Source organism: Pavona decussata, unplaced genomic scaffold (genome assembly GCF_977016875.1).
Source record: "Pavona decussata unplaced genomic scaffold, jaPavDecu1.1 SCAFFOLD_175, whole genome shotgun sequence".
NCBI classification, from domain to species: domain Eukaryota; kingdom Metazoa; phylum Cnidaria; class Anthozoa; order Scleractinia; family Agariciidae; genus Pavona; species Pavona decussata.
In genome coordinates, this window is record NW_028145586.1 from 3,192,181 (window position 1) to 3,217,853 (window position 25,673).

Below are 25,673 nucleotides of genomic sequence, written 5' to 3' on the forward strand. Positions count from 1 at the left end.
AGCAGGTTAACAATGATGGCCAAACCTTTATTATCATTTTAATTATGACCTTGAATATTTTTCTGATAATAACGTCTCCAATATATTATTCTGTGCACAGCCGACAACAACTATGAACGTTTTTTTTTCCCCTTCTAGATGGCAAACAGCAAAATTTAAGATAAAAATTGCGGGTTGCAATTAAAATGAGGTCCGAAATATTTAACTGAAAAAAGGACAATCAAAGGCTCCTGTGAGCCAACTCGGGAATGCAGATGACACATCAGTAATTGACATTTAGACGGCTACGGAAACTTCCTTGAAAGCTAAAAGAAATTACATCTTTGCCCGATTATGTAACGAAAAATAACCATTCTTGTACTATAAAAATGATTGTGAAATTATTCTCTGCAGATTGAATAAGCCGATTATTCTGATGCGCCGATTAAAAAAAATCACGTGTTTTTTTATTCAAAGTTCATAGAGGCACGCCATGTGCAGCTACGTCATGGAAATTCGTGTCCGATAGTCCGGGGCTACTGGATTTTGCGATCGGACTAGCGGATGCTGACCATCACTTGCCCGATGGGCAAGTGAAGTTTTTTTGGGAATTAAAATTAATAAATTTACTGTAGCGCATACTTTTTTAACTTCCAGGTAGATTTGTGTTTTTCAAGCCGATCTCACAAAAGGAAATCTGTTCAACATAGTATCGCATTACATTTCATGCCCGACATAAATGCGTGAAATTTTTCCTTTGGAGTTCAGTCCACGCAATCCTCAAGTAAAAATAATGAAATATGACAAGCTCTTGCTAAATAATAATTATTTATCGACTGCATCCTTTTGCTTTCCCATAAATTACCAGTTGTAAATTGCGAAAATGAAACATTTTTCCCCTTTGAAACCTCTATGAAAGCTGACAAGATCTTAAAGTATTCATTTCACCAGAAATTTGCATAATTTTGTTTAGGACGTCACTGATGCGTGACATGGCACTTTCCGCTTTCTCACGCATTCTTTCTGACTAAAACGATTCGGTTAGTTCAATCGCGAAAGGAGGATGGGTTAAACAATCGGTGAGGCCTACGATAAATAAAGCCATCAGTGCTAAAAGTAAAAGCTCTAAAAAGCGTCTTTTTTATTCAAAGTCCATGCCGACATTTACTTTTAAATTAAATTATTTTTTTAATTCAATTATTTCTAAATTATATTATTTTTAATTCATAAAAGACACCGATTTTTGTGGAAAAAAACGAAAAAAACCTATAACTTTGCTCAGATTCAACGAAAAATTTCCATTCTTACACTAAAATGATTGTCAAATTATTCTCTACAGAATGAATCAGAGAATTCTGATGCGTCGTGAAAAAAATTTTCACGTTTTTTTTTCACTAATTGAGTTTACGACCCCGGACTTTATGGAAAACTGAAAAAACTTGTAATTTTGCTCAGATTGAACAAAAAATCTCCATTCTTGCAGTAAATGATCGTCAAATTATTCTCTACATATTGAATAAGAGTTTTCTGACGCGTCGTGAACAAAAAATGTTCGCGTGTTTTTTCCACTAATTGAATTTAAAACTCATTGACTGCGCACGCCCGAAAGTTAACGACAGAACCGAACAACCAACCAAGCGCACAGTCAGCTATTGCTATAACTCGTTCATTGCGCATGCGCGCATTCACGAGTTAAAAAGGCTACATACATACATACATACATACATACATGCGTATCCTTTATTTAAACACGATGGGGTTTAAAGCTCAGAACTTGTGGGGTCGTGTGAAAAGAAATACAATATGAAATTATGTTAAAATGGTGATAACATTACTTACAGAACACAAAATAATTGACTACAACAATTAAGGCAAAAAATATAAAATATTTAGAAGCATTTCAAATCTTGGTAGTGCCTCAGCAGCGACTGGGCCGACTGTGCGCTAAAAGGCTATCATTAGAGCTAAAGACACAGGTTGTATGGGCATTATGCAATAAAGATCCACAGAAAGCTAAAAATTAACCTTTAAGTAGTTTGATCTCTGTCAATTCGGCGATTGAAAAAGCTCACTGGCAGAACTTCTTGAGCGACTGAAGCGATGAGAAGATTAAAATTTTAAGCGCAAACCATCATGGGGCGCTTGGTTTCTCCTCCTTTCCAGTGACTCGAAACAACCCCTTTGAACACCTTGTATTGTCATGGCGGCTTGTTACCAAGTAGAAGTCACGGGAAGGATATAAGCAAAGCTTGCATGGAATTATTTTTGTATTTAGTATTTACCTTTTATTTTCTAGATGGGTTAACTAAATTGCTGATCATGTACATCAGTCAGTAAAACTTAACAAATAAATGGGTTGAGATGTTTTGATGTTTCGAAGATCATAATCAAGCAGATAATTCGAGCCTGAATAAAGGCCGATAGCAAAGCTGAAAGTGAGCATCGTCAACACGATTGTAATAGGTATTTCCTGAGAGGTAGCTTTCCTTGGAGTTGGCTTTTTCTCGTGATACTCGCTGAACACAAACGTACTGCAAACATTAAACAAAAACAGTGTACATTCCTATCTCTACATTTTATTTTTTTTTTGTAATGATTATACCATAAAAAACAAACAAAAATCCTTATCCTGTTCAGTCTTAATTTAACTAAAACAGTCGCTACATTTATGGTTTATTTTTTCTGTCCTCGGTTTTTTAGGTGAGAAACCTCCATCGTTTTCCTTTTATTTCACTGATATGTATCCCATGGTTTTGATGTGCTTGTCTCCGTTATCTGGTTTATACGTAGCCTCATTACCACACGTGTTGCTGTCATCATGGTCTCCACCGGTACCAAAACCAATTCTGGAGTCGCAGGTAGCGCAGTCGTTTTGATTGTTGCTAATAATACCTATTCTTGCTTTCGAATAATAGTTCTGGTCACCCACTGCGTTGAACCCTTCTTTGTTACAGTTGGGCTGCAAAGATGCTTCAGAGCCAATCAATGCCTTCCACTTGTCTCGACCCAGAGAGGTTGGTCGATAGCGGCTATCAGCGATCAGAGAGTGCAGTGAAGTGCCATTCTTGCTGATGACCAAGAACTTGGCCGGTTGATTGTCGATCCTCATGCCGAGACAGATCTTGGAGAAGTTCGTGTTCCAATAAGTCGGTAACTTAGTTTCCTGGTTGTCAAACCCCGTCTCCCCTCCAGGACGATTGAACTCGGTTTTGTTGCTCCAGAATTCCGAATCGTAGTGAAACGTTGACTACAAAAGAAAACACGAGGTCACCGCTTAAAAATTTTTTTAAAAAGACGTACCTTATTAATTTGCTGAGTCCCGTTACTTGAAGGTCAGTTTATGTTTGTTAAGGAGTTCTTTTGACAGTGTGGAGTTGGGGTTAATTAAAGCATTGGTCACTGTAGGAGTAAAGGGCAGTGGTACGTGTTACTTATAATCTGCAGTGGTTTTATTGTTGTTACTTCCTTTGACTTACAAAAAATAATGTTATTCACCGGCAGGGAGGTCTATAGTGGGACTTTGAGGTCTTGAGTGCGGCCTTGGGCGGTCCTCAAAATAAAGAGCACAGTTATTTCCCAATACGGTCCGATCTAGGTGTGAGTACGATTTTAACTTTTTTCAACTCCCGGAACCAATGATTTATGTAACGATGATATACAGAATTTCACCAGCTCGCGCACTGAGAAAAAAATAATATCAGTTGCGGACGAGGATGGGTTGGTGAAAACCACAACCTGTTGTTGATTATACCTTGTGACCATCAATTTTCATGACCAGCGTCCATCCTCCATCTCCGCATCCATCAATTCCGGTCATGTGACAGTAAACAGGGATTCTTCCAATGTCAGTTTGCAGCATGTAAGCTTTATTCTGTTGAGTTCTGAATCAAAGATTGAAATGAAAGCTAGCTACAGATTACCCTCTTAAATCTGAATCGATGATTCGTTGAGATCAAAGATAACTACGAATTAGTTATTAAACATTGCATTAGTTTTCTTTTATTTAAATTTATCTTATTTTAATTTCTTAAAAGCTTGATTACTCTCCTATAAAGAAATTGTTGAAAATTCATTCTTGGTTAGTCTCCTAGCAGAGTTTTCTCTTTGTAATTTTTGTTTTCTACTTATTGTTTTTTCGTGTCCGTTTTGAAAGATAACAAATCGACAAAAATATACGAACGAAGCAGAAATAAGAATGAGAAAGGTCAGAAAGGAGTTTATCGATCTGCGTTAATGGAAAATATTACATCCATTGTATTAAACAGATTATGGCAGAAATTTTTACCATTTGACAAGAGAATTGGCCTGCCTCAGAGCTGTCTTTTTCGAGAAAATTTTTATACTTTATACCTTAAAAAGGTGATGGTGTTAGTGTGGAAGTCGGTTTGGGGTGGGGGCGGGGGGAAGGGAGAGGTCACGTGTCACGGAAACGTAAACAGTTCACGCAGATTTGAGATCAACCTCTTTCATGACAAGTTACAAACATCATTTCTCGTTTCTCCAGCAATATTAATGGAACATTACGGCGTGGCTAATCGCTAATTACCCTGATCATCGCGTTTTACGAGGACAACAATCATTTCACGTTTCACATCAAAATATGGAAAATCACAACTGACGATAAATATACTCAAGACCACCCTCCCTCAAACGTCTACGAACAGAGGTCTATAAAAAGCCTTGTCACTTACTCATTCTTCAGATAGATATCTCTGCACGATGCAAAAGAATCGGCACCTGTGGAGACATCACACATTCAATCATTAAATCCAAGCCTAGCTTGAATCTCTGAGTCAGAGACCGAGCCAATATATATAAATATATCTAAACAAACTCACATAAAGAAGTATTACTAAGTGAATATGAGTATATGAAACATGTTTTAACTTTGGATGAAAGATGAAGTAAATGCGAAGGTCTTTGTTCTATTCAGTTTTACTAAGAATATAAACCTTCCGCTCGCAGCAGTTCTGCAATGAGATACTCAACCCATAAAACAAGATAGCTCCTTCTGCAAATAATACTTATACCAGGCACTCACTTCCTGTACGTTTTGACAACTAATAATAATAATAATAATAATAATAATAATAATAATAATAATAATAATAATAATAATAATAATAATAATAATAATAATAATAACAATTAAAATAATGACGATAACGATGATGATCTGATGTTTATTTACTAAACTCGTGTAGGGTTAATTTTGTATCCAAACAAATGCGCTATTGTGCTTTACAAATATACGATCAACTAATGGCTTACAGAAATCTAAATAGTTAATTTATTACTTAAGTAATTATGACAAATATATACTCACCTGGCTTCCTTTTCCTTTTCATTTCCTGCAAATCAGACGAATGAAAAAGTGAAAAGAGACAGAAATGTAAGAACAATAAGTCTAATTTTAAGATGTCGCCTTCAGAGCCGAGCAGAGTTTCCCTCAACCTTCCGACAGATTTAATTTAGCCTGGAAACCATGAATTCAAAAGTTACAAGCTTGATGGGTCCGTTGGGGTAAACTGGTATTAGTCTCGTTTTTTATGTGTGTTATTTTCCCAACAAGGACTCCAGGCTACTCATAAACACTAAGTCTTGAGGACTAGTCGGTCACTGCAATTTAGAAATTTCCCTCGGGACTGGTCTTAACATATAAATATCAGTTTATGACTTGATTTCATGAAACAATTGTTCACGATCTCACCTCAATACCAGCCCCTTGCATTGTATACAGAAAAGTGCCTTTTCTAGTCATCAGATCCCCATTCGCGTCATCCGCGTCTGTATCCAACAGTTCACAACTCGTCTCAGTCAACTGAAACGCTATGCAGCCACAAACTTTGGCGCAATGGCGGAAACACTCCACTGGGCTGGGCACGTTCACAGAGGTAATAGTATGCCTTACTATGGCAATATCCTTGGCAAAGATGTTGTAGGTGTACACGAGTGATGTTTTAACTTCGGTGCTGTTTGATGAGGTTGTCATTGAAAGCAGCAGTATACCAATCACCAGCTTGGGTGTAAAGTGAGGAGTCATGTTAAACTGTAAAGATTCAAAGAATTAGTTCAGGGGAGTGGGTTTCTGTTGAGATAACGAGACGCTCTCCATTGGATGGGATTCAGGGTGGTGAGGGGATGGGGTTGTTACTGCTCAGAATGTTTGGTGTGGGTGTGTACCTTGGTTGTTTAAAACCTGACTGTTTTTCAGACCAAAACATGCCATTTTTCGGTACTCTCTTTCAGACCTGGCCTATAAAATGCATAACCTTTTCAGACTTGTTTTCTAGAATCCATACCCGTTTCTGTGAAGCCCATACCCATTTTAAGACGCTCGGAACAAAATGGTTAAAATCTTTACCCTATTTCAGAGTAAAAGGACTCAAAAGCCATGCCCTTTTGGCCAGACATACCTATATAGCTTATACAGGAATGTATATCTCCAGGGATGGGATAATTCTCCATTATTTCGTTACCCACTTATGTTCAGAAATGCACCTAATGGCAATTTTTGCAATTTTGAGGAAATCTTGCTACAGAGCTGACGATTGTGGCAGATTTGGCAACTGCGACAAATTTGGTTAAATTTTATCAAATTAACAAACTTAAGCAAATTAACTAAACTCATAGAAGTTAGCCGTGTTGACAGACTTGACGATTTGGCAATATTTCTTCAAAGTGACAAAATTGTCCAAATGAGCTTAACACATAGAAGCCAACCATGTTGTCAGATTTGACGATTGTAGTGCATGTAACGATTTCCATAAAATTTTGTCAAATAGTCAAGCTTATACAAAATAGTTCAACACTGAAAAGCCAGCCTTGTTGACGTATTTGGCGAAAGGGACGAATTTGGCAAAATTTTGTCAAATTGCCAAACTTATGAAAAAATTAGCTAAATACCAAGAAGCCAGCTATGGTGACAAATTTGACAATTTTGGCGAATTTTGGTATTACAATGAATTTCGCAAATTTCGTCAAAATGTGAAACGTATGCAAATTAGCTAATAATGCATAGTTTAATATTTCCTCCCTAGGTATTATTATTCATAAGGTGCAGATAAGGTATGGCCTGGGACTAGCCCAGACCAGACGAAGGTAAATGTGGCAAGGCAAGGTTCAACCCAACTGACTCGAAGGGAGGGAAGGGTGGGCAGCTAAACATGATTTCAGCTGGCGGCCTCAAGTTGAGTGACAGAGTGTGACACAATGCAATCTATTATATAGCATATTCAAATAATCCTAAGGTAGTTAATTACTAATGCAAACTAAGTTTGCATAGTGTAATATTTCCTCCCTAGGTATTATTATTTATAAGGTGTAGATAAGGTATGGGGAATCGCTCTGGCCTTCCCCTAGCCTACCTCCATACTTTAACCCCAAGTAACACACAAACGGTATCAGGGCCAACAAATGTTTATTCCAGTCCTTGCCATTAACTACAAACTCGGCCCGCATACAAACACTACTTTTTCCCAATCCTTACTTAACATAACCAAAAGAAGAATATTTCTTATACAAAATCCTAGAATAGAGAAGTCCAAGATGTTAACTTTATTCCGTATCCAGTCTCCAATCCGTTCTTCCAGGGGATGGCCTTTTAGAATATTTTCCCACGCACCAACATTCTGATGCAGGCCGCCAACCAACAAATTATCGGGGTCTCTTAAACGTAAATTCTGAAGAACTGGAGATACACCCGACCAAATTACATATTTCCAATCGGACAGTGCTGCTAGCCCCTCCAGATCGGGAACCCCGGAAATATTCACCCACTTGAACGACCGTCGCTGTTCAATTTCAAGTGCACAATTTCGAAACTCCATCCACGGATCTGAACGTAAAACATTTCCATTTTCATCAAGCAGGATTATCTTTCTCTTATGTCCCACCATCTAACGAGAGGTGAAGAAAAAATAGAGTTTAAACAGGGATCACGCAACACAAAAAAATGGAAGAGCACCAAACCAGTGACTACAAGAAAGCAAATCCTGGGGTTCCCGATCAGGAGGGAGCAACTTCAACACGTCTAAAACAGAACATCTGGTGGTCACCGAGAGGTACGGTAAACCAACAGGAGTCACTCACCCCGACCAAGAAAAGGGTAAAAGGAACCTATACCCAACCGAAAAGAGCTACAAGGTGCAAGGGAAAATAGCTAAATGAAATTAAATAAAACGCGAATGACATACCGGGGATTGGCAACCAATGCAATACTTATTAATAGATTTACTTGAGAATCGAGACAATTCATCACACAAAATTGAACTAAGGTAACTGAAAGAAGAACTGAAGCAAGAAAAAACTACGCGAACACTAGCTGAATCAGCCCATCTCCTATTGGTAGAACAATACCTCCTACTCACAATCTAAAGCTAAATTTCACAAAAAAGGCCATTTTACAGTTGTGTACTAAGTGACCTGGCCTTGCATTGGAAGCGAGGCTGGGGGTTACCTTGTTTTGATACAAACCTGACTGCTTTTCATATGTAGATCATGCTGTTCTTATGCTAACTAGTTTTCATTTACATATAAAAAGCAGTGAGGTTTGTATCAAAACAAGGTCACCCCCAGCCTCGCTTCCAACGCAAGGCCAGGTCACAAAGCATACAACTGTAAAATGGCCTATTATTGTTTATCATCGAAGGGGCCTTAAACACGAGGAGGTTGAATAAACGATCATTATTATTATTATTATTATCATCATCATCATCATCATCATCATCATCATCATCATCATCATTATTATTATTATTATTATTATTATTATTATTATTATTATTATTACAATTATTATATTGTCAATTTAATCTATTGGCGTTAGAAAATTACAATATAGACCATTAACATTAAAGCGTAAATAAATATAAAACATAAGGACCGAAGGACCACATATAACCCGCAATAACACAGCTAAAAATAAAATAAAAACCGTGAAGACCACGATAAGTCTCACGAAAAGATGACCCCTATACAGGTATCTGCGGACGCTTAAGATCCTGAAAGACATCAATCCTGAGAGCATGCGTGGATCCGACCTGGTCGGACGCACATTTTGAGGCGGAGCAAAAATCCTCCCTTCAAAACAACATCGTTGATATTATGAACTGTTTTTCGTCCTCTACTGGTATGTATCCGTAGTTTTTCCAAGCTGATGACTAGAAACGGTCGCAAAAATAAACGTGGTGCTCGAGGATCACTCGAAGACGAAGGCGTCTTGAACGAGGCGAAGCGAGTCAACATGGTGGCAAACAATGAAACGAAATCACCAAACAACGCACCTCCTGAGCCTAGTCTGGCCGAGTTAAAGGACATATTGGCCGATATACAAGTTAAAGTAACTGGAATACAGCACGAGAACCTAAACCTGAAGGAAGAAATCGCCCAATTTAAGGCGGCTTTTCAATCGCAGAAACGGGATCTGGAGAAGATGAAATCTACACTTGAAGCTTCCATGAATGCAAATCTAGCGCTTAAAAAAGAACTTGATGCCACGAAGAAAAAGCTGAAAGATGAAATCGAAGAGTCGAAACGATTAAGCGAAGAACTGGATGACCTAGAACAATATACAAGAAAAAACTCGCTTGAAATTCATGGAGTTCCTGCGAACGCTTATAGCAGCACCGAAGAGGTATTTTTAAAGCTAGGTGAAGCCCTACATGTGCCGATTAAAGCGGAGGACATCGAGATTTCGCACAAGCTAAAGGCTCGTAACTCTCCAATAATCGCTAAATTCGTCAGCCACAAGGTGAAATCTAATTTATACAAGGAGCGTGTCAAGTTAAAGAATCTGAAAGTATCTGATCTCTTTCCAACAACGAGTTACGCCTCCTCAATCGGCGGAGGGAATCGTCTTTTTCTAAATGAAAATCTTACAGCATATCGTCGAGGTATCGTGAAGAGAGCTAATGACATGAGAAAGGAGGGACTATTACTTAGTGTGTGGACTATGGACGGAAAGGTATTTGTAAAAACGTCACCCTCAGGAGCACCGGTAAGAATTTACTGTGTAGAGGACTTGGATAATCTTTAGATTTTATGGAGGGAAGATCTTGCTATAAGGACGCAGAGGGACACTCCTAATTAGAATTGATTATCTTTTTTTTTTTTTTTTTTCTATTTGTTTGTTTTCCTAAGGTCAGTGGTCGTAAATCGAAATTTTATTTATTTATTTTTTTTTTTTTTATTCATTGCTGCAGCTTTGGTATTTATGAATCCGATTGAGCATGAAAAAATGCAAATGTTTGTCGCTCAATGTTCGTGGTCTTAGGGACCCAACAAAGAGAAGGAGCATATTCTCTTATTTAAAAGATCAGGGAGCCTCTTTCAATTTTTTTTACAAGAAACCTATTCAGAGGTTAACGATGAATCTGTTTGGAAAAATGAATGGGGAGGGCAAATTGTTTTTTCTCATGGGAGCCGTCATAGCAAAGGAGTGTGCATTTTGATTAACCCATCAGTGAACACACAAATAGAGTTTTCTTTTTCTGACACCCATGGTAGAATAGCCTTAATTACAGTGAGCTTCACATGTTTTAGGCTGTCATTGTGTAACATTTATGCCCCAAACAATCCAAACGAGCAATTGCAATTTATACAAGAGCTTAATAATTGTTTGATCGACAAATCAGAACTTACAACGCTAATTATAGGGGGAGACTGGAACTGTACCTTGACAAAAAAAGACAAAAAAGGTGGATTGGCATGGAAAGCTACGAACTTTAGAAATGCAATTTTAATAACAATGGATATGTTTGATCTCATTGATATTCAAAGGGAACGATATCCCAACACAAACAAATTTTCTTATACATCAAAAGCTTTGAATGTAAAATCAAGGATTGATTTCTTTTTAATATCGAAAGAGCTGAAAAAGTACGTTAAAACAGTAGATATCCAGGCTTCAATCGCTCCAGATCACAAAACAGTTTACTTGTCACTAGATCTGCCAAAAAACACCTCGAGGGGGCCGGGGTTTTGGAAATTTAATAACACACTGCTGGACGACAAGGAATATGTTGAAAACATACGGAAGATATACCCGAAGTTACGAGAGAAACTTAAAAACGTGGAAGACAAACGGTTATTCTGGGAACTGTTAAAAATGGAGATCAGATCGGTCACCATTGCGTTCACAAAAGGAAAGTGTAAATTAATAAATAAGCGAGAATCTGAAGTAACGAAACTATTAGATGATTTAGACGTGAAAATTTGCCAAAGCAATGACCTACAAAACATAGATAGTGAATTAAAAATATATGAGGACTTAAAAAAGGAACTCCAAACGATATACGAAAACAAAGGTAAAGCGGCAATGTTTCGGTCCAAATGCCGGTGGTTAGAAAAAGGAGAACGTCCGACTTCTTATTTCTTCAATCTGGAGAAAACAAATTATAACAAGAAGACAATCTCCGAACTTGAATTGGAAAACGGAGAATTTATATACAACGAGAAAGAGATTTTGTCGGCAATAGAAGATTTCTACAGAGACCTTTACACATCAAAGATATCGGGAGCGCAGTCTGAGTTCGATCACTTCACTCAAAATTTAACGACACCCCAATTACTGAATGATGAACGAGATGAACTGGAAGGAATCCTAACATTTGAAGAATGTAAAGATACATTAAAGTCCTTTAGCAACGGAAAATCGCCTGGTGAAGATGGATTTACAGTCGAATTTTACAGATGCTTTTTTGATATCTTAGGAAACGATCTGGTGGATTCTTTGAACACTGCTCATGAGAAAGGTCAATTATCCATTTCCCAGCGTAGAGGTGTGATAATTTTAATTCCAAAAGAGGAGGAATCCTTGGCAAATCTTAAAAATTGGAGACCAATCACCCTCTTAAATGTGGATTATAAAGTAGCAGCAAAGGCTATAGCTAAGAGAATTGAACCTTTATTACCTAAGTTGATACACTCGGACCAAACAGGGTTTGTAAAAGGTCGATACATCGGAGAAAATATAAGACTTATTAGTGATTTAATGGAACAAACAAAAAGGGATCAAACTACAGGGATTCTCCTTTCATTAGACTTTCGCAAAGCCTTTGATACTTTAGAATGGTCACTGATACAACATGCTCTCAGGATTTATAACTTTGGGACAAACTTAAGGAAGTGGGTAGAGGTCTTCTACAAAGACATTGAAAGCGCAATCCTAAACAATGGTTTCGCTACTAACTGGATTAAACCCTCCGTGGGTGTGAGGCAAGGCTGCCCTTTATCTCCTTTTCTCTTTATTCTGACGGCAGAACTAATGTCCAACAAAATTAGACAGTCTGACAATGTGAAAGGCATCAACCTTTGTAATCACGAAGTTAAATTGAGCCAGTTTGCAGACGACACTAATCTTTTCTGTGCAGACGTGGGTTCGGTTGAGGAGGCATTGATTATTTTAGGAGAATTTGGGAAAATATCTGGCTTACGTTTAAACATTGAAAAAACAAAGGCTATGTGGTTAGGCAAGTGGGCTAATAATCGTAATAAACCATTAAGTCTTAAGTGGGTTCATTGCCCGACCAGATTCCTTGGAATATATTTATCGTATGATTCTAAAGGTAATGATGAACTAAATTTTAAAATTAAAATCCAAAAACTCCAAACGAATCTTGATATTTGGAGATCCAGAGACTTATCACTGTTTGGAAGGGTTCTAATAATTAAAGCACTAGGGATCTCGTCTCTTGTTTACTCTATATCCAATATAGACGTTCCAAACGATGTCATAGATAATGTTAAAAGACGCCTTTTCTGGTTCTTGTGGAAAAATAAGCGTGACAAAATTAGAAGAGCTGGACTTTACCAGGAATATGTCAAAGGTGGACTACGTATGGTTGATGTTGAGACAATGATAAAATCGTTACGTTTAGCTTGGATTCCTAGGCTTTTAAACTGTCAAAATCAGAATTGGAAGACGTTACCAGACTATTGTTTTAGAAAGAGAGGAGGTCTGAGATTCCTTCTTAACTGCAATTACAATGTCAAGTATTTACTCGATCTACCAAGGTTCTACAGAGAAATGCTCGAGTTTTTTAGGGAGCTAAGAACTCTTTATTCTACCAGGGACTTTCATGATACAATTTTGTTCAACAACAAGGATATCCTAATTGGTGGTGAACCCTTTTTTATTAAAGAGTGGTTCTTGAAAGGAGTACGAGAAATCAAAGACCTACTGAGAAGCGATGGTAGTTTCTTATCTTTCAATGACTTTCGAAGGAAATATGGCTTAACTAACACTAACTTTCTCCAATTCTATCAGGTCGTTCACGCTATACCAAAACACCTGGTCTCAAAATCAATATCAATGCAATATTCCGCCTTGGCTCATATCAACGATGTAACTTCTTTTCATCTTGGAAATGAGGTACGAATCAACCTTATGGAAGCGAAGGCGAAAGATTTCTATTGGCTCATAATTAATAAAACGTATAACGACAAGCATTCTGGTCCCCAACGTTGGGACACTACTCTCAATTTAGATGAAGAAAAATGGAGTGACATTTTCAGTTCCGTTCGGGATATCAGCAAGGAAAATAAACTGAAAGAATTTCACTTCAAGTTTATACACAGAATTATCGTTACGAAGAAAGAACTTCACAAATTCGGAATTAAAACAGATAATGAATGTATTTACTGCGGGGATCAAGACTCTATTGACCATACTTTCCTTGAATGCCACTTCACTCAGCGCTTCACTAGAACTTGTTTGTCTTGGTTTAATGATAACAATAACACAAACTTTACTCCAAACAAAGAAGAACTCTTATTTGGAATCTTTAATAACTCCATGCCATTATTAAAGAAATTTAATTACACACTCTTATTCATCAAGCGACATATATACACCAGGAAACTTAACGAAGAAGCATTGCTTCTCTCCGACTTTATAAAAAAAATTAAATTTAAATACCGCGTTGAAAAATTTCAAAGTTAATTTTTGCTGTCGAAAAACAATATGCTCCTTCTTTTACCTACATTAGCTTCAGCTAATTTCTTAAGTAATAGCTGCCGCGCTAATGCAACGGCTTATGCAGTTTTGATTTTGTGTGTACGTGTGTTTAGTATCTGCGTTTAAAATAAACTTCTGTTATATAGAATAGTATAGCCTGCGAGCAAGCCCCCCACCCCCAAGCTAGAGAGCTTGCTCGCAGGCTAAGAATTGTAATACGGTAATATATTATCACAACTTTGTAATAATAGTAGCATTGTAGTTGTTGTATTATTATTTTTTTTTTCTTTTCTTTAACTATTTGAAAAGTGTAATAAGTATTTATGTAGTGAAATAAAGTTCTTCTTCATTAAAAAAAAAAAAAAAAAAAAAAAAAAAAAAAAAAAAAATCAATAAGACAAAAACCGGCCCCATTAGGCAACGGCAAAGCATGAATAGTTACGGAGTTACAGCCACCTGAGGCAAACCCCACTGGGAGCTAAGTACAAGAGGCAATTAGAACTAAACAAATATCACCGAACAAGAACCTTACAAGCAAATACATAAACACCTCTCACTGCTTTCGGCATTTCAACGAACAAATTCAAAACAATCCAAGACACCGCGTTTCGGTAAATTACAGTATAACACAAGAAAAAGGAGTCTAGACGCAAAGACTTGCCAGAACAATTCTCAATAAAAGGTATAAAAAAATTATTTTTTTCAATAACGCGCCAGGCAGCAATACACATCACAGGTAAGTTTAACACGTGGAAAAATCTCGCCAATACGACAAAACCACATGCAAAAATATTCGCAATCATAGTCAATATCAGCCTTTGCTTATTTAAAAAACAATTGCCACGCTGCCATGTGCAAACGACACCACACAGGCAAGGCTAGTGAACACGTAAAAATACTTCAGCCACTTCAGGCAAAACCACACAGGCAAAAATCTCACAATTCCCGACGCCGCCACAGGCAAATAAAAAATCACACCGGAAAATACTGCCGCCACTTCAGGCAAAAAACCACACAGGCAATTCACGCAATTTCCAACGCTACCTCAGGCAACACCACACAGGCAAATTTTACCCCACAGGTAATACTGCCACCACTTAAGGCAATTTAAGTAATTTCCAACGCCGCCCCAGGCAATACGGCAAATAACCAAATTTTACCCCACAGGTAAGACTAGCCGACTAGAAACTATTCCGCCAGACAGTCAAACAAATTCTAGATACCTTACTATTCATGCAAAAATGAACAAGCACAACTTAGGGTATCTCGCCACTAAATGCAAACTAAGAACAAACAGGAGGAATTTAACTAGTCTGCGCCACGAAACGAGCTAAAGCTCCGAAAAGACTAAACGAAGGTGAGAACTTAACGTAACTCATCCTGCTCTTGACCAGCGAAAAGTTGTTGCGCCTCCACCGCTGGGACAACTGCTGGGGCGACAGCTGGAAAACTGCTGGAGCAACCGCCGGGGCAACCGCTTGAGGAGGGTTCACAACTTGTTGAACAACTTCAACCGTGACAGCTTGAGGTACTTGTTCGGCATCAGCCATGAGGTCAGTTGGGTAGAACCTTGAACACCCCTCGCTAAACATGATTTGAGCTCGCGGCCTCAAGTTGAGTGACAAAGTGTGACACAATGCAATCTATTATATAGCATATTCAAATAATCCCAAGAGAGTTAATTACCAATGCAAACTAAGTTTGCATAGAAGCAAGCCATGTTGACAGACTTGGCAACATTTCGTCATACTATAAATCAAACTGCTTGCCTGAATAAAGTTTGGGCGAATTAGTCAAACATTTAACTTGTTCAAATTATTCAAATTGGGAAATATCACGTTGAGAAAACTTCCCCCGAATAAACAAAGAATGCATGTATACCTCATTTTCTAAACGTGAGTCCACAGTAACATTCTAGTACTTTTAAAGTACGCCAATTGTAACTTTAAAAAGAAAATATAGAAAAGTTATTAAAAGCGAAAAAAAAAAATAACCATTTCATCCGCAGAGTCTATGACGCTAGAATCTCGGCCTTTGGCGAAATATCGTCAAATTCGCTATTTTCGCCAACTTCGTTGAATTCCCCTCTTCCCTTGTTCTCATCTCTTGAGCTCATTCGCTTGAATCTTAACCTTTGGCAAAATGTTGTCAAATTTGCCCTGTTCGCCAATTCGCCGTATTCGTCGAATTCGCCACTTCACTGGTACCCTTCTCTTGAGCTCATTCGTTCAACTCTAGGCCTTTGGCAAAATATAGGGGAACAGAGATAGCGCAGTGGTGAGAGCACTCGTCTCCCACCAATGTGGCTCGGGTTCGATTCCCGGACTCGGCGTCATATGTAGGTTGAGTTTGTTGTTGGTTCTCGTCCCTGCTCCGAGGGTTTTTCTCCGGATACTCCTGTTTTACTCCCTCCGTAAAAACAAACAATTCCAAATACCAATTCGACCTGGAAAGGAAGGGTCACCCTGTGGAATCCACTGAAATCCCCATTTATTTATGTTATTTTTAATTTTTATAGCATCAAATTTGCCATTTTTGCCTAATTCCCCATGTTGTGATTTAATCGAAACTGATGGCGAAATTTCGTCAAATTTGTCACTTCGTTATTACCTGCATTTCTGGATATATTTCGGGTTAGCCTTCCCTTTCAACTCCCATGATGTGGGAAACTCGTTTATTTAGCAAATACAAGTTGCTGCGTGTGAGAGCTTCTTTAGAACATCTGCCAACTGTTGAGAGATAAGCTGGCGTCCTACTTTACCTTCTGTTTGTGGTTCTGTTGTGTATTTGCTCAAATTTTCTTTGTAAGCAAACGGCAACTCGCAAGTGTGGAAAATGGCGGAAATATCAAGGCCATTTGATTAAGTTGTTTCTGCTGTTTGTGCTTGCCATTTTCAGGGTAAGCCGGCTGAGCCAACACGTTGTTCCCGCAACGTTTAACTTCTTTGTTTAGTTAGGCACGAAGCATGACGGCGAATCTCCCTATTTGCACATAAACTTCAACACGTTTTTGTCAACAGACATTCGTAAACTTTATTCTATATACAGTTCGCAGTAAACTCTGATAAAGACATAACTGAATTTTTGTTCCCGGCCTACTCCGAGAATTATTCAGACTACATTGACGCAAGTGGACTTGGTAGGAAAAGCCTACTTCAACGACATTTTATTTTGAAACTTAGCTACAGTAGAAGATATTGTCGCGCGAAGATTACTTCTTTTTAGTCGCTAATCTGGGAAGTGTATCACTGGTATGCAACGTGAGAAATAAGCAATAAAGAAAAAAGAACTCAAGGATTCTACTTACCTCTCAAATTTCTTTCCTCTCTATGAATGTGCGTGGAAGTGACTTAATGCTGTTAACTTTGAATATGAATATATGCATATATTTGAACTGCGGGTGACAGATTAAATAGAGTAAAGACCCTTGTTAAGAAAACAGTGAGCCTGAAAAGATTTTAAGCTTGAACGGGTGTCGTGCGTCCCTTCGCTCCCCTGAAAAATGCAAAAAAAAAAAAAAAAAGGAATAACGCCTGTTCTGCAGGCTGTCGGTAGCTTTTCTTTTCTTGTAAATTAGACGTATGAAAAAGTGAGAGGAGACAGGGATTTGAAAGTGTAAACGGTCTCGAATCCGAAGTCGATCGCCTAAAACAAGGAAGGGGTTTAACAGGACAGGTGGTTCAGTTTACAAAACAAACTGTTAACGTGCATATTGATTTTCAAACTTATCAGAAAAAAGGCTAAAATTGCGAAAGTCTGTGTGTTTTTGGAAATGTCAAGGGATTTCTATCGGTTAACCTTTTTTAAGATAAGTGATGGTATTCTTTAAGAAAAATACGAAAAAACAAATTTAATCGCGACACGAGACGTTTTAGGTATTAAGAGCGAAAGCCCACAGGAATCAAACAAAATCAAAAAATAGCAGCAAAAGTGTAAAAACTCAAAATAGCTCAAACTTTGGCTATCAGTAGACCACACTGAGTTATTTATCACAGTGTAATTAATTTGTCAAATAACTTTTTTTTTGGCGGAAAATGACCATAATAAATTTCGGTGCTAGTCACCAGAAATTTCGACTTGAAAATTAACGGTTTTTAAGCAAGCCGCTCGCCTTAACTTTAGAGCAAGAAGACATCCACTTATTATCAGTTTACTCTACATCTCTTCCCGATTTGATTTTATTTAAACTATGAAGTTTGAAAAAACCATGACATCGAGAGGGACTCAGTGAACGAAATCACACTGTTTCTCTATGGAAATTACGAGCTAAATTTAAAAGATTGTTTGCCATACTACCTTAATCACGAAAGAAAAGAAATTTCAACAGTAAAATTACGAAGAAATGGGCTCTTAATTGCTGTAACTTTTGTTCTGGGAAAATTAAATCGTTGTCTATGACCTGAGAGCGCTAAAAACCGCTAAAATACAGGCAAATAAGATATTGCGTGACAGATCGTGACAGAGGTTACAAATATGTTTTACGGATATTTAATGCTGTTCATAAAACAACATTCTCTTTTGAGAATGTAATGGTTTTCCCCTATAAAATGAAACTTCGTTCGTACCTTGTGTAAACAAATTCATGACTCCCTAGAAAAAAAAATGTTATGACAACGCGAGACATCGGGAGGTGTTCTTGTCTCAGACCCCTCAATGCTTTAACTGTAGTTTCCTTTCGAAGTTTATATATTTCGTTGTTGCGTGTGAGATAATTTCTCTTTATTCTATTCGGTTATGAGAACTGAACTACTAACTCACTCGTTTCATTAAGCATGAGATCTGATCATGAAAATGAATGCTTTTATTGTCTCCTTGTGACATTGTTTATTGGTAACAAAATTTCAGCTAATTGTGTATAAATGCTGCATTTCCTCGAACAATAGCCGGGACGATTTTTTTCCACACCAAATTAAAAGAGGGCAATTATTCGAGCGAAGGCGATTATTCGAGGGAGACGATTATTTCAAAGATTGCTGTCTAGAATTTGTGCCCTACATATTTTGTTTTATTATTAAACCGATCAGGAACCTGAATCGCATAATAGTAAAATGAAAATAGGCTTTTAAAGAGTTTTCAATTTGGTTCCTTGATTAATTTTCAGTGTCAATATCCTTGGATATTGAATCAATTTGGCTTAAATCGTCACTGATCAGTTCAGTGCTGGATAAATAAAAGGAAAGAGCACGAAAACTGCGAAAACGCCATTGCAGTGCTGCACAATACAAGAAAACTAGCTATTGTAGCTTTACAAAGCGCGTCACTCTGAGTAAGGAAGTTCCGTGGGAAAATTCCATGACTTTTGCGTGGAACTCGTTTATAATTGGCAATCGGTATAGCAACACGTTCAAATAGTTCATTTCAAGAGTCAGAAAAATAATTATTTCCAAGTCTAATATTAAGCAAAAACTAGAGACCTTAAATTTTGAAGTCTCTGTTTTGCCAGCTTTCTATAATTTGTGATCATCAGCATTCGGTTTTTTTCAACTCGTGAAGAAACTCGTAATCATCCAAGTAAAGAGGCAAGTATGTGCACTACTGGCTACCTGAAAATTGGCGAGGGAGCGAGGGAAAGCTTGAATGAAACAAATATGCTGTTAAACATTTTGTTTATCAAACAAAATAATGAATAATAAAAATGAGCCACAATAACAGGGCCATTAATGTATTTTCATCCGGTTAGGTCTGAATGTTTCTCGGAATACGCTTGCAATATCTGTCACGGTGCGTCACGCAATCTCGGTTTGATTTTGCGATTTTGTCAGATTTTGAGCGCTCTTCCACAGAGCACGATTAAGTTTCCCCCCAAAATTTTGATTTTAGTTGAAAGCCCATTTCCTCCTTACTTCACTCTTACAGTTTCATTTGATTTGTGATAAAGATACTAGGATAAATTATGTTTTCAATTTAGCAAGCGATTTCTATAACTTAACGGGTCCCTTTTTTTCTGGTCAGTCTCAGTGTTACAAGCTTGATCGATCTTGATGGGAATAAAAAGATAAAACCTGAAAGGTTGAAGAACAAGCTGATAACAAATAGATGTCGTCTAGTTCTATCATTAGGGCTAGTGGGTTGCTTCAAAATGACTGATTTTTCAACCCGAATTTTCTCGTATAAGATTGACTTTTGTTATTAAATTTAGCAGAAAAACTAACGCGGAGAGATTTCGACGTTTCGATGACATCCTGTCATCATTATCAAGAAAATGAAGAAAATTTACATAAGTAAAACCAAAGTTCTCGCATTTAATTTATTCAACTCAGGAAACTATTGGCTTGCGTAGCTGGCGATCTTGGCCGCGCGCGAATATAAAGTTTTGGCGGGATAACCACCATGAGTGGCGTGCACCGTGACAACGACGGACGTAAGCCGCAATTTGCCTTTTCCCAATTCCCTTCGGGGCTTCGCTACTCACTCTCGCCTTCATCCAACATCACGCGGTAAGATACGCAAGTCAATTGCAAAAAAAAAAAAAAAACAGAAAAGAAAAAAAATGCTATGGGATTCAAACTTTTGACCTTTTGACACAGCCATTCATATATTCACTATATACGGATGCGGAACGACCATGGCCAGTTCCGGTTGGCTTGATAGCTCAGTGGGTAGAGCAAACTGCAGGGTTATAAGTAAGAATCCCGTTCGAACCCGAACGAAGGCCAATGGCGGAGCTGAAGGTGATCATCGTGGATGATTCTAAAGGATATTTCCTGGGTGAGGGGTGGGAGGTGCTTGGCTCTCTTATTCTGGGGCTCGGCCTTCTTTGTTGACTGACTCCATGAACTTACTGTAAACATAAACAGTTTATATTATTATCTCTGTGTTTTATTTTTATGTCATGAATATACTACAACAAACAAAAGTCCTTATCCAGTTCATTCTAAACCTAACTACAACAGTTGCAACATTTATGGCTTATTTTTCTCTCCTCAGGTTTTTTTTAGGAGGAACCTCCATCGTTTTCCGTTTTATTTCACTAATATGTATCCCATGGTTTTAATGTGTTTCCCTCCTTGATCGCCTCCGTATGAAGCCTCATTACCACACGTGTTGTTATCATCAGGGTATCCCCCAGCACCAAAACCAATTCTGGAGTCGCAGCTACCGCAGTCTATTTCATTGTTGCCAATAATACCGATTCTTGCTTTGGAATTCTGGTACCTGTCACCCACTGCGTTAAACCCTTCTTTGTTACAGTTGATCTGCAAAGATGCTTGAGGCCGAGGTCCAATTAATGTCTTCCACGTCTTCCTACTTAGAGAGGTTGTTCGATAGTGACCGTCAGCGATCAGAGAGTACAGTGAAGCCCCATTCTTGTTGATGACCAGGAACTTGGCAGGTTGATTGCCAATTCTCATGCCAAGACAGATCTTGGAGAAGTTCATGTTCCAGTAAGTCGGTAACTTGGTTTCCTGGTTGTCAAACCCAGTCTCACCTCCAGGACGATTGAACTCGGTTTTGTTGCTCCAGAATTGGGAATCGTAGTGAAACGTTGACTACAAAAGAAAACACGAAGTCACTGCTTAGAAATGTTTCAAAAAACGTTATTAATTTGCTGAATCCCGTTATATGTTGCGTCAATCGCGCTAAATTGAACGTCAGTTTAAGTTTGCTGAGGAGTTCTTTTGACAGTGTCGAGTTGGGGTTATTGAAGTAGTGGTGACCATATCTGTGGCCTGGGGCTATGCCATACTGATGAGTTCCCAGAACCCTGGCGGTTTATTCATTAAACCACTGACCAAGAAAACCGTGGGTAGTGGGAACGACATGTTGTCTGCCCCATGGCCCCAGGTTATTATTCTTACCGTGAAGCTGTAGCATGCTTCTTATCATACGTGATGTTTTTTGTTGTTGTTGTTGTTGTTGTTGTTGTTGTTCCTTTGACTTAGAAAAAGCAGTCAGATCAGCCGTGCAGTTGTTTCAGTTACTTAATATATGTTATTTACATGCCGGAAGGTCCGCACTGAAAACAAAAACTGTGCCCGAGGTCTTGAGTGCGGCCTCCGGCAGTCCGGAAGAGGGCACAGTTATTTCCCAATTCGGGGCGGCCTAGCTAGGGCTGTGAATAACAGTTGTATTTTTTCTGTAAGAAAACAACGCTTAGGTCTTGTAACAAGGCAAGATCGAAAAATTCCGCCCGCTCCCGGAACCAATTAGACAGCATGATTTACAGATTTCGTCCGGTCGTGCACTGAGAAAGAAATAATATCAATTACAGACCAAGGGTGGATTGGTGAAAACCACAAACTGTTGTTGATTTTACCTTGTTACCATCAATTTTCATGACCAGCGTCCATCCTCCATCTCCGCATCCATCAATTACGGTCATGTGACAGTAAACAGGGATTCTTCCAATGTCAGTTTGCAGCATGTAAGCTTTATTCTCTTGAGTTCTGAATCGAAGATTGAAATGAAAGTTAGTAACAGATTTACCTCTTAAATATTAAATTATGGTATATCATTATATCATTATCATTATTTTTATTATTATTATTATTATTATTATTATTATTATTAAATTCAATTAATTTTTCACTTTGATTTCTCTTTAGCGATAAAGTAATGATTAAGTATTTTAATTCCTTTGACGATGACTGATATAGTTAACTCGATCTTTCCACTTTCTCTTAAAATTTGCATTTTTAAAAACTGTTGAGCCTGCCGTAACGTCCTTTATCAACTCCATAGTTAATGAAACATGTCATGTTTATGTTCAATTAACAATTATTCCACGAGGGCTCGTTGGATATAAGATGATAGATAGCCAACAAGGCTCGTCACGTCGAGTTGGGTGGCGGGTTGTCAAGAAGTCAAGGGGTAGGGAGTGTCAAGGTCAACAGAATTGATCAAGCGCTATAGGGATGGAAGTGGCGGATTGCCAAGAAGGAGGGAGTGTCAAGGTAAAAAAATTGATGCATGCGCTATAAAAACCAGTTTGACACTGAAAACAGGAGTGACGAGGTCAAACATTTGAATAACGGGGACATCTCTTTCTCTTCTTTTTTGGGAAGTCAAAAGAGGCGTTGTTGGCAGAGTGGACAAGTCCAAATAAACACTGTATCATCCTCTTACAAAAGTCATCTAACTTACTTGTTTTTCAGGTAGATATCTCTGCAGGATGCAAAAGAATCGAAACCTGTAAAGAAATCAGATATTGAGGAAAAAAATGCAAGCCTAGCTTTGACATCTAGAGCCGGAAACTGATTGACCGAGCCAATTGAATTTTTGCCACAAATCATTTCAACAAAATCCTTTCCTCAGTAAGTGGTGTTTCCTTGAAATCTATTGTGGGATTAGAAAACGTAAATAAATATATACCTTCGATACCAAATTGGAAAGAAAAGAACTAAAAATATATTACTTTCTTAATTACATCCATTTTGAAATCACTGGTGATCCTTGGAATCTGATTGGTCCAAAATGGTGCAATTTATTCCCAAATTGCACCATTTTTTGCTCTAAATCGCATCCTTTCTTTAGCCCATCAAAATGGAAATGAAGTAACACAAATAGAATATTAATATTGACGATGATACTCTGTGATTTCAAAATGGATGTAATTAAGTGGTAATTGAACTTCGTGTCGTGCAATTTTGGTCTGAAATCATACTTGTGATTTCAAATCAAACTCGCGCTGCGCGCTCGTTTGATTTTTAAATCACGCGTATGATTTCAGACCAAATTGCACTCCACTCAGTTCAATTACCAATATAAACATTAGTCTGCAACTATAGCTTTGTCACAGTAAAAAATTTAAAACTGAATTTTAATTTACTTTTTCAGCGTTTATGTTTATTACAGCACGTTAAACTTGTCGAGAAACACGAACTCTTTCTCAGTCAATTAAACAAAATGGAAGTAGGTAAGAGTTTAGAAAAATATCTTTGTTTGCAAATCTCAGTATCACGTTATTGTAAAGACTGTTTTCTTAATCATTTCTGTATACGTGTTTTGCAAACATGACACAAATATTATTTCATGTTTTTCAACAAACTTTAAAAGTTGATTTGAAATTATTATACTCCGGTGTGACTATTTATAGTCGTCAAAAGTAAGAATCTTTTCAAGAGCTTACACGGATATGCAGTCTCACCTAGTATCTCTTCGCTGTGTCCATGCAAAAGAGATAAAGTCGCTGAGATATCTATTCAATCGGAAAATATGGGTAAATATATTAGAAAAAGGTAAAATCAATACGGTATACTAGGAATTATAAACGTTTTGCTCCCAACCAATGTTCCGCAATACTAGGTCATACAATTACAACAGGAAAGGTTTCTGCAGACAATACTGTTGTCAGGCACTCACTTTCTTTACCATTTGACCCTTCACCAGCTTTTCTTTTCCTATCCTTTTCCTGCAAATCAGACGAATGGAAAAAAGAGAGGAGACAGGGATTTGACAGGGGCAGCAACAAGAAAATTAGAGTAAAATACTTAAAATGTTGTCTCATGTGTTCCCATTTGTAAGCTAATATAATTTCATCTTTTCTGATGTTCTGTGCCTCTGCTTTTACAGCAATACCTACTGTTAAGGCACCTTCAGGGAGCACACTAGAAATTGAATTTGGCAAACTCGTCTTGGCAAATAAAAAATGATAGGAAAAGTGTTATGTCACATGGCAAACCTCTGAGAACTTTAAGACATTTCCCTGAATTCTCAATTGTTATTTGTTGCTCAAGCTAATTATCACGTTTTATTTGTTTCCAACAACCGGCTTTGCAAATAAATTTGTTAACTGTTTATATTGCCGTATTTACAAGCGCCAACTTGTATCTGTCTACCTCCAGAATTAAAACGTTCCTTTCCCGTGTAAAGATCCCGTCTCCAAAATGTGATAAACGCAGATGTTGGGTAATCCTCATAGAATTACTTAAGCCCCATTCACACCAACAAATCGTGTTTAATTAAACCAGGGGTCAATTCAATAAAACTTTTACACTTGTAATCTACAAGTCGGACCATTGTATTTACAAGCGCAGCCGGAGACGAGTTTAATAAAAATCGTTACAAGTCCAGATTACAGGAGTCCGACTTGTAATTACAGGTGTAGCGCTACACGTGTAAAATATGGTAAGAATCCAATTTAATAAAACTTTTACAAGAGTCCGGCTTGTATTTTTACAAGAGTCCAACTTGTAAATCACAAGTGCAAAATACAAGTCGCTTGTCACTTGTAAACACACTGAGAAAGACTTCAGAAAAACAAATTGTAATGTAAAAAGATGTCGTCTTCGAGAGAAAAGGAACTTGACGAGCTCCTGAGACGTCAGATAATCCGTCGACCTAGGAAGTTTGAGGAAAGACGGCTGTTTGAGGTCCAAAAAGCCAAGGGAATTTCGAGAGAAGTTTCGTCTCCCTGTCGACGCCTTCGGCCATCTTTTGCAATTAATAGGCCCCCGTTTGGAACAAAACGAGATGTAACCGAGCACTAACGGCAAGACAGCAATCTTTAGCATTGCCACATCTTTGGTACAAATTCCTTCTATCACGTAATGCACTCTTGTCATGGTATCTCCATATCAACAGTATGGAATATCATTCATCGCGTTCTATGGCATTCTTAAGAAAAGGTTCTATGCTCTACAAAGGAGAATGAGAGTGAGAAACATGAAAAGAGCTGCCGAGCTTATCAAGTGTGCTGTTATACTGCACAATCTCTGCATTCTGTTTAGTGATAACGGTGATGATCCTCTTGACGATGCAGATCTCGACATTGACGACGATGAGCTAGATATCGACA

The 25,673-nt window shown here is 37.9% G+C and overlaps 3 protein-coding genes across 3 annotated transcripts; 1 reads left to right on the forward strand and 2 right to left on the reverse strand.

Annotated features, from left to right (window-relative positions):
• Nucleotides 1-2,304: 2,304 nt before the first annotated feature.
• Nucleotides 2,305-5,411, reverse strand: LOC146463692 (putative skeletal organic matrix protein 5). Its single transcript, XM_085084358.1, has 4 exons — nt 5,306-5,411; nt 4,671-4,716; nt 3,731-3,860; nt 2,305-3,226 (listed from the first exon to the last, which is right to left on the reverse strand). The coding sequence occupies exons 1-4, from the start codon at nt 5,325-5,327 to the stop codon at nt 2,705-2,707; spliced, it is 720 nt and encodes a 239-aa protein (XP_084940484.1). The 5' UTR covers nt 5,328-5,411; the 3' UTR covers nt 2,305-2,704.
• A 3,812-nt stretch (nt 5,412-9,223) lies between these two features.
• Nucleotides 9,224-10,294, forward strand: LOC146463693 (uncharacterized). The gene has a single exon (XM_085084359.1). The coding sequence runs from the start codon at nt 9,224-9,226 to the stop codon at nt 10,013-10,015; it is 792 nt and encodes a 263-aa protein (XP_084940485.1). The 3' UTR covers nt 10,016-10,294.
• A 10,504-nt stretch (nt 10,295-20,798) lies between these two features.
• On the reverse strand, nt 20,799-25,440 carry LOC146463694 (putative skeletal organic matrix protein 5). The gene is made up of 5 exons (XM_085084360.1): nt 25,363-25,440; nt 24,239-24,287; nt 23,021-23,066; nt 22,194-22,323; nt 20,799-21,426 (listed from the first exon to the last, which is right to left on the reverse strand). The coding sequence occupies exons 1-5, from the start codon at nt 25,438-25,440 to the stop codon at nt 20,899-20,901; spliced, it is 831 nt and encodes a 276-aa protein (XP_084940486.1). The 3' UTR covers nt 20,799-20,898.
• Nucleotides 25,441-25,673: the final 233 nt, after the last annotated feature.

Bases quoted from the DNA above. Each gene is read 5' to 3' on its own strand.
- LOC146463692 (XM_085084358.1), bottom strand. From the start codon at position 5,327: ATGAAAAGGAAAAGGAAGCCAG. The intron at 4,717-5,305 runs GTGAGTATATAT...ATGTCTCCACAG, and splicing joins GAAAAGGAAAAGGAAGCCAG to GTGCCGATTCTTTTGCATCG. The intron at 3,861-4,670 runs GTAAGTGACAAG...TCTTTGATTCAG, and splicing joins GATATCTATCTGAAGAATGA to AACTCAACAGAATAAAGCTT.
- LOC146463693 (XM_085084359.1), top strand. From the start codon at position 9,224: ATGGTGGCAAACAATGAAACGAAATCACCAAACAACGCACCTCCTGAG.
- LOC146463694 (XM_085084360.1), bottom strand. From the start codon at position 25,440: ATGACAAGAGTGCATTACGTGATAGAAGGAATTTGTACCAAAGATGTG. The intron at 24,288-25,362 runs GTGCTCGGTTAC...TCTGATTTGCAG, and splicing joins AGATTGCTGTCTTGCCGTTA to GAAAAGGATAGGAAAAGAAA. The intron at 23,067-24,238 runs GTGAGTGCCTGA...ATTTCTTTACAG, and splicing joins AGGGTCAAATGGTAAAGAAA to GTTTCGATTCTTTTGCATCC.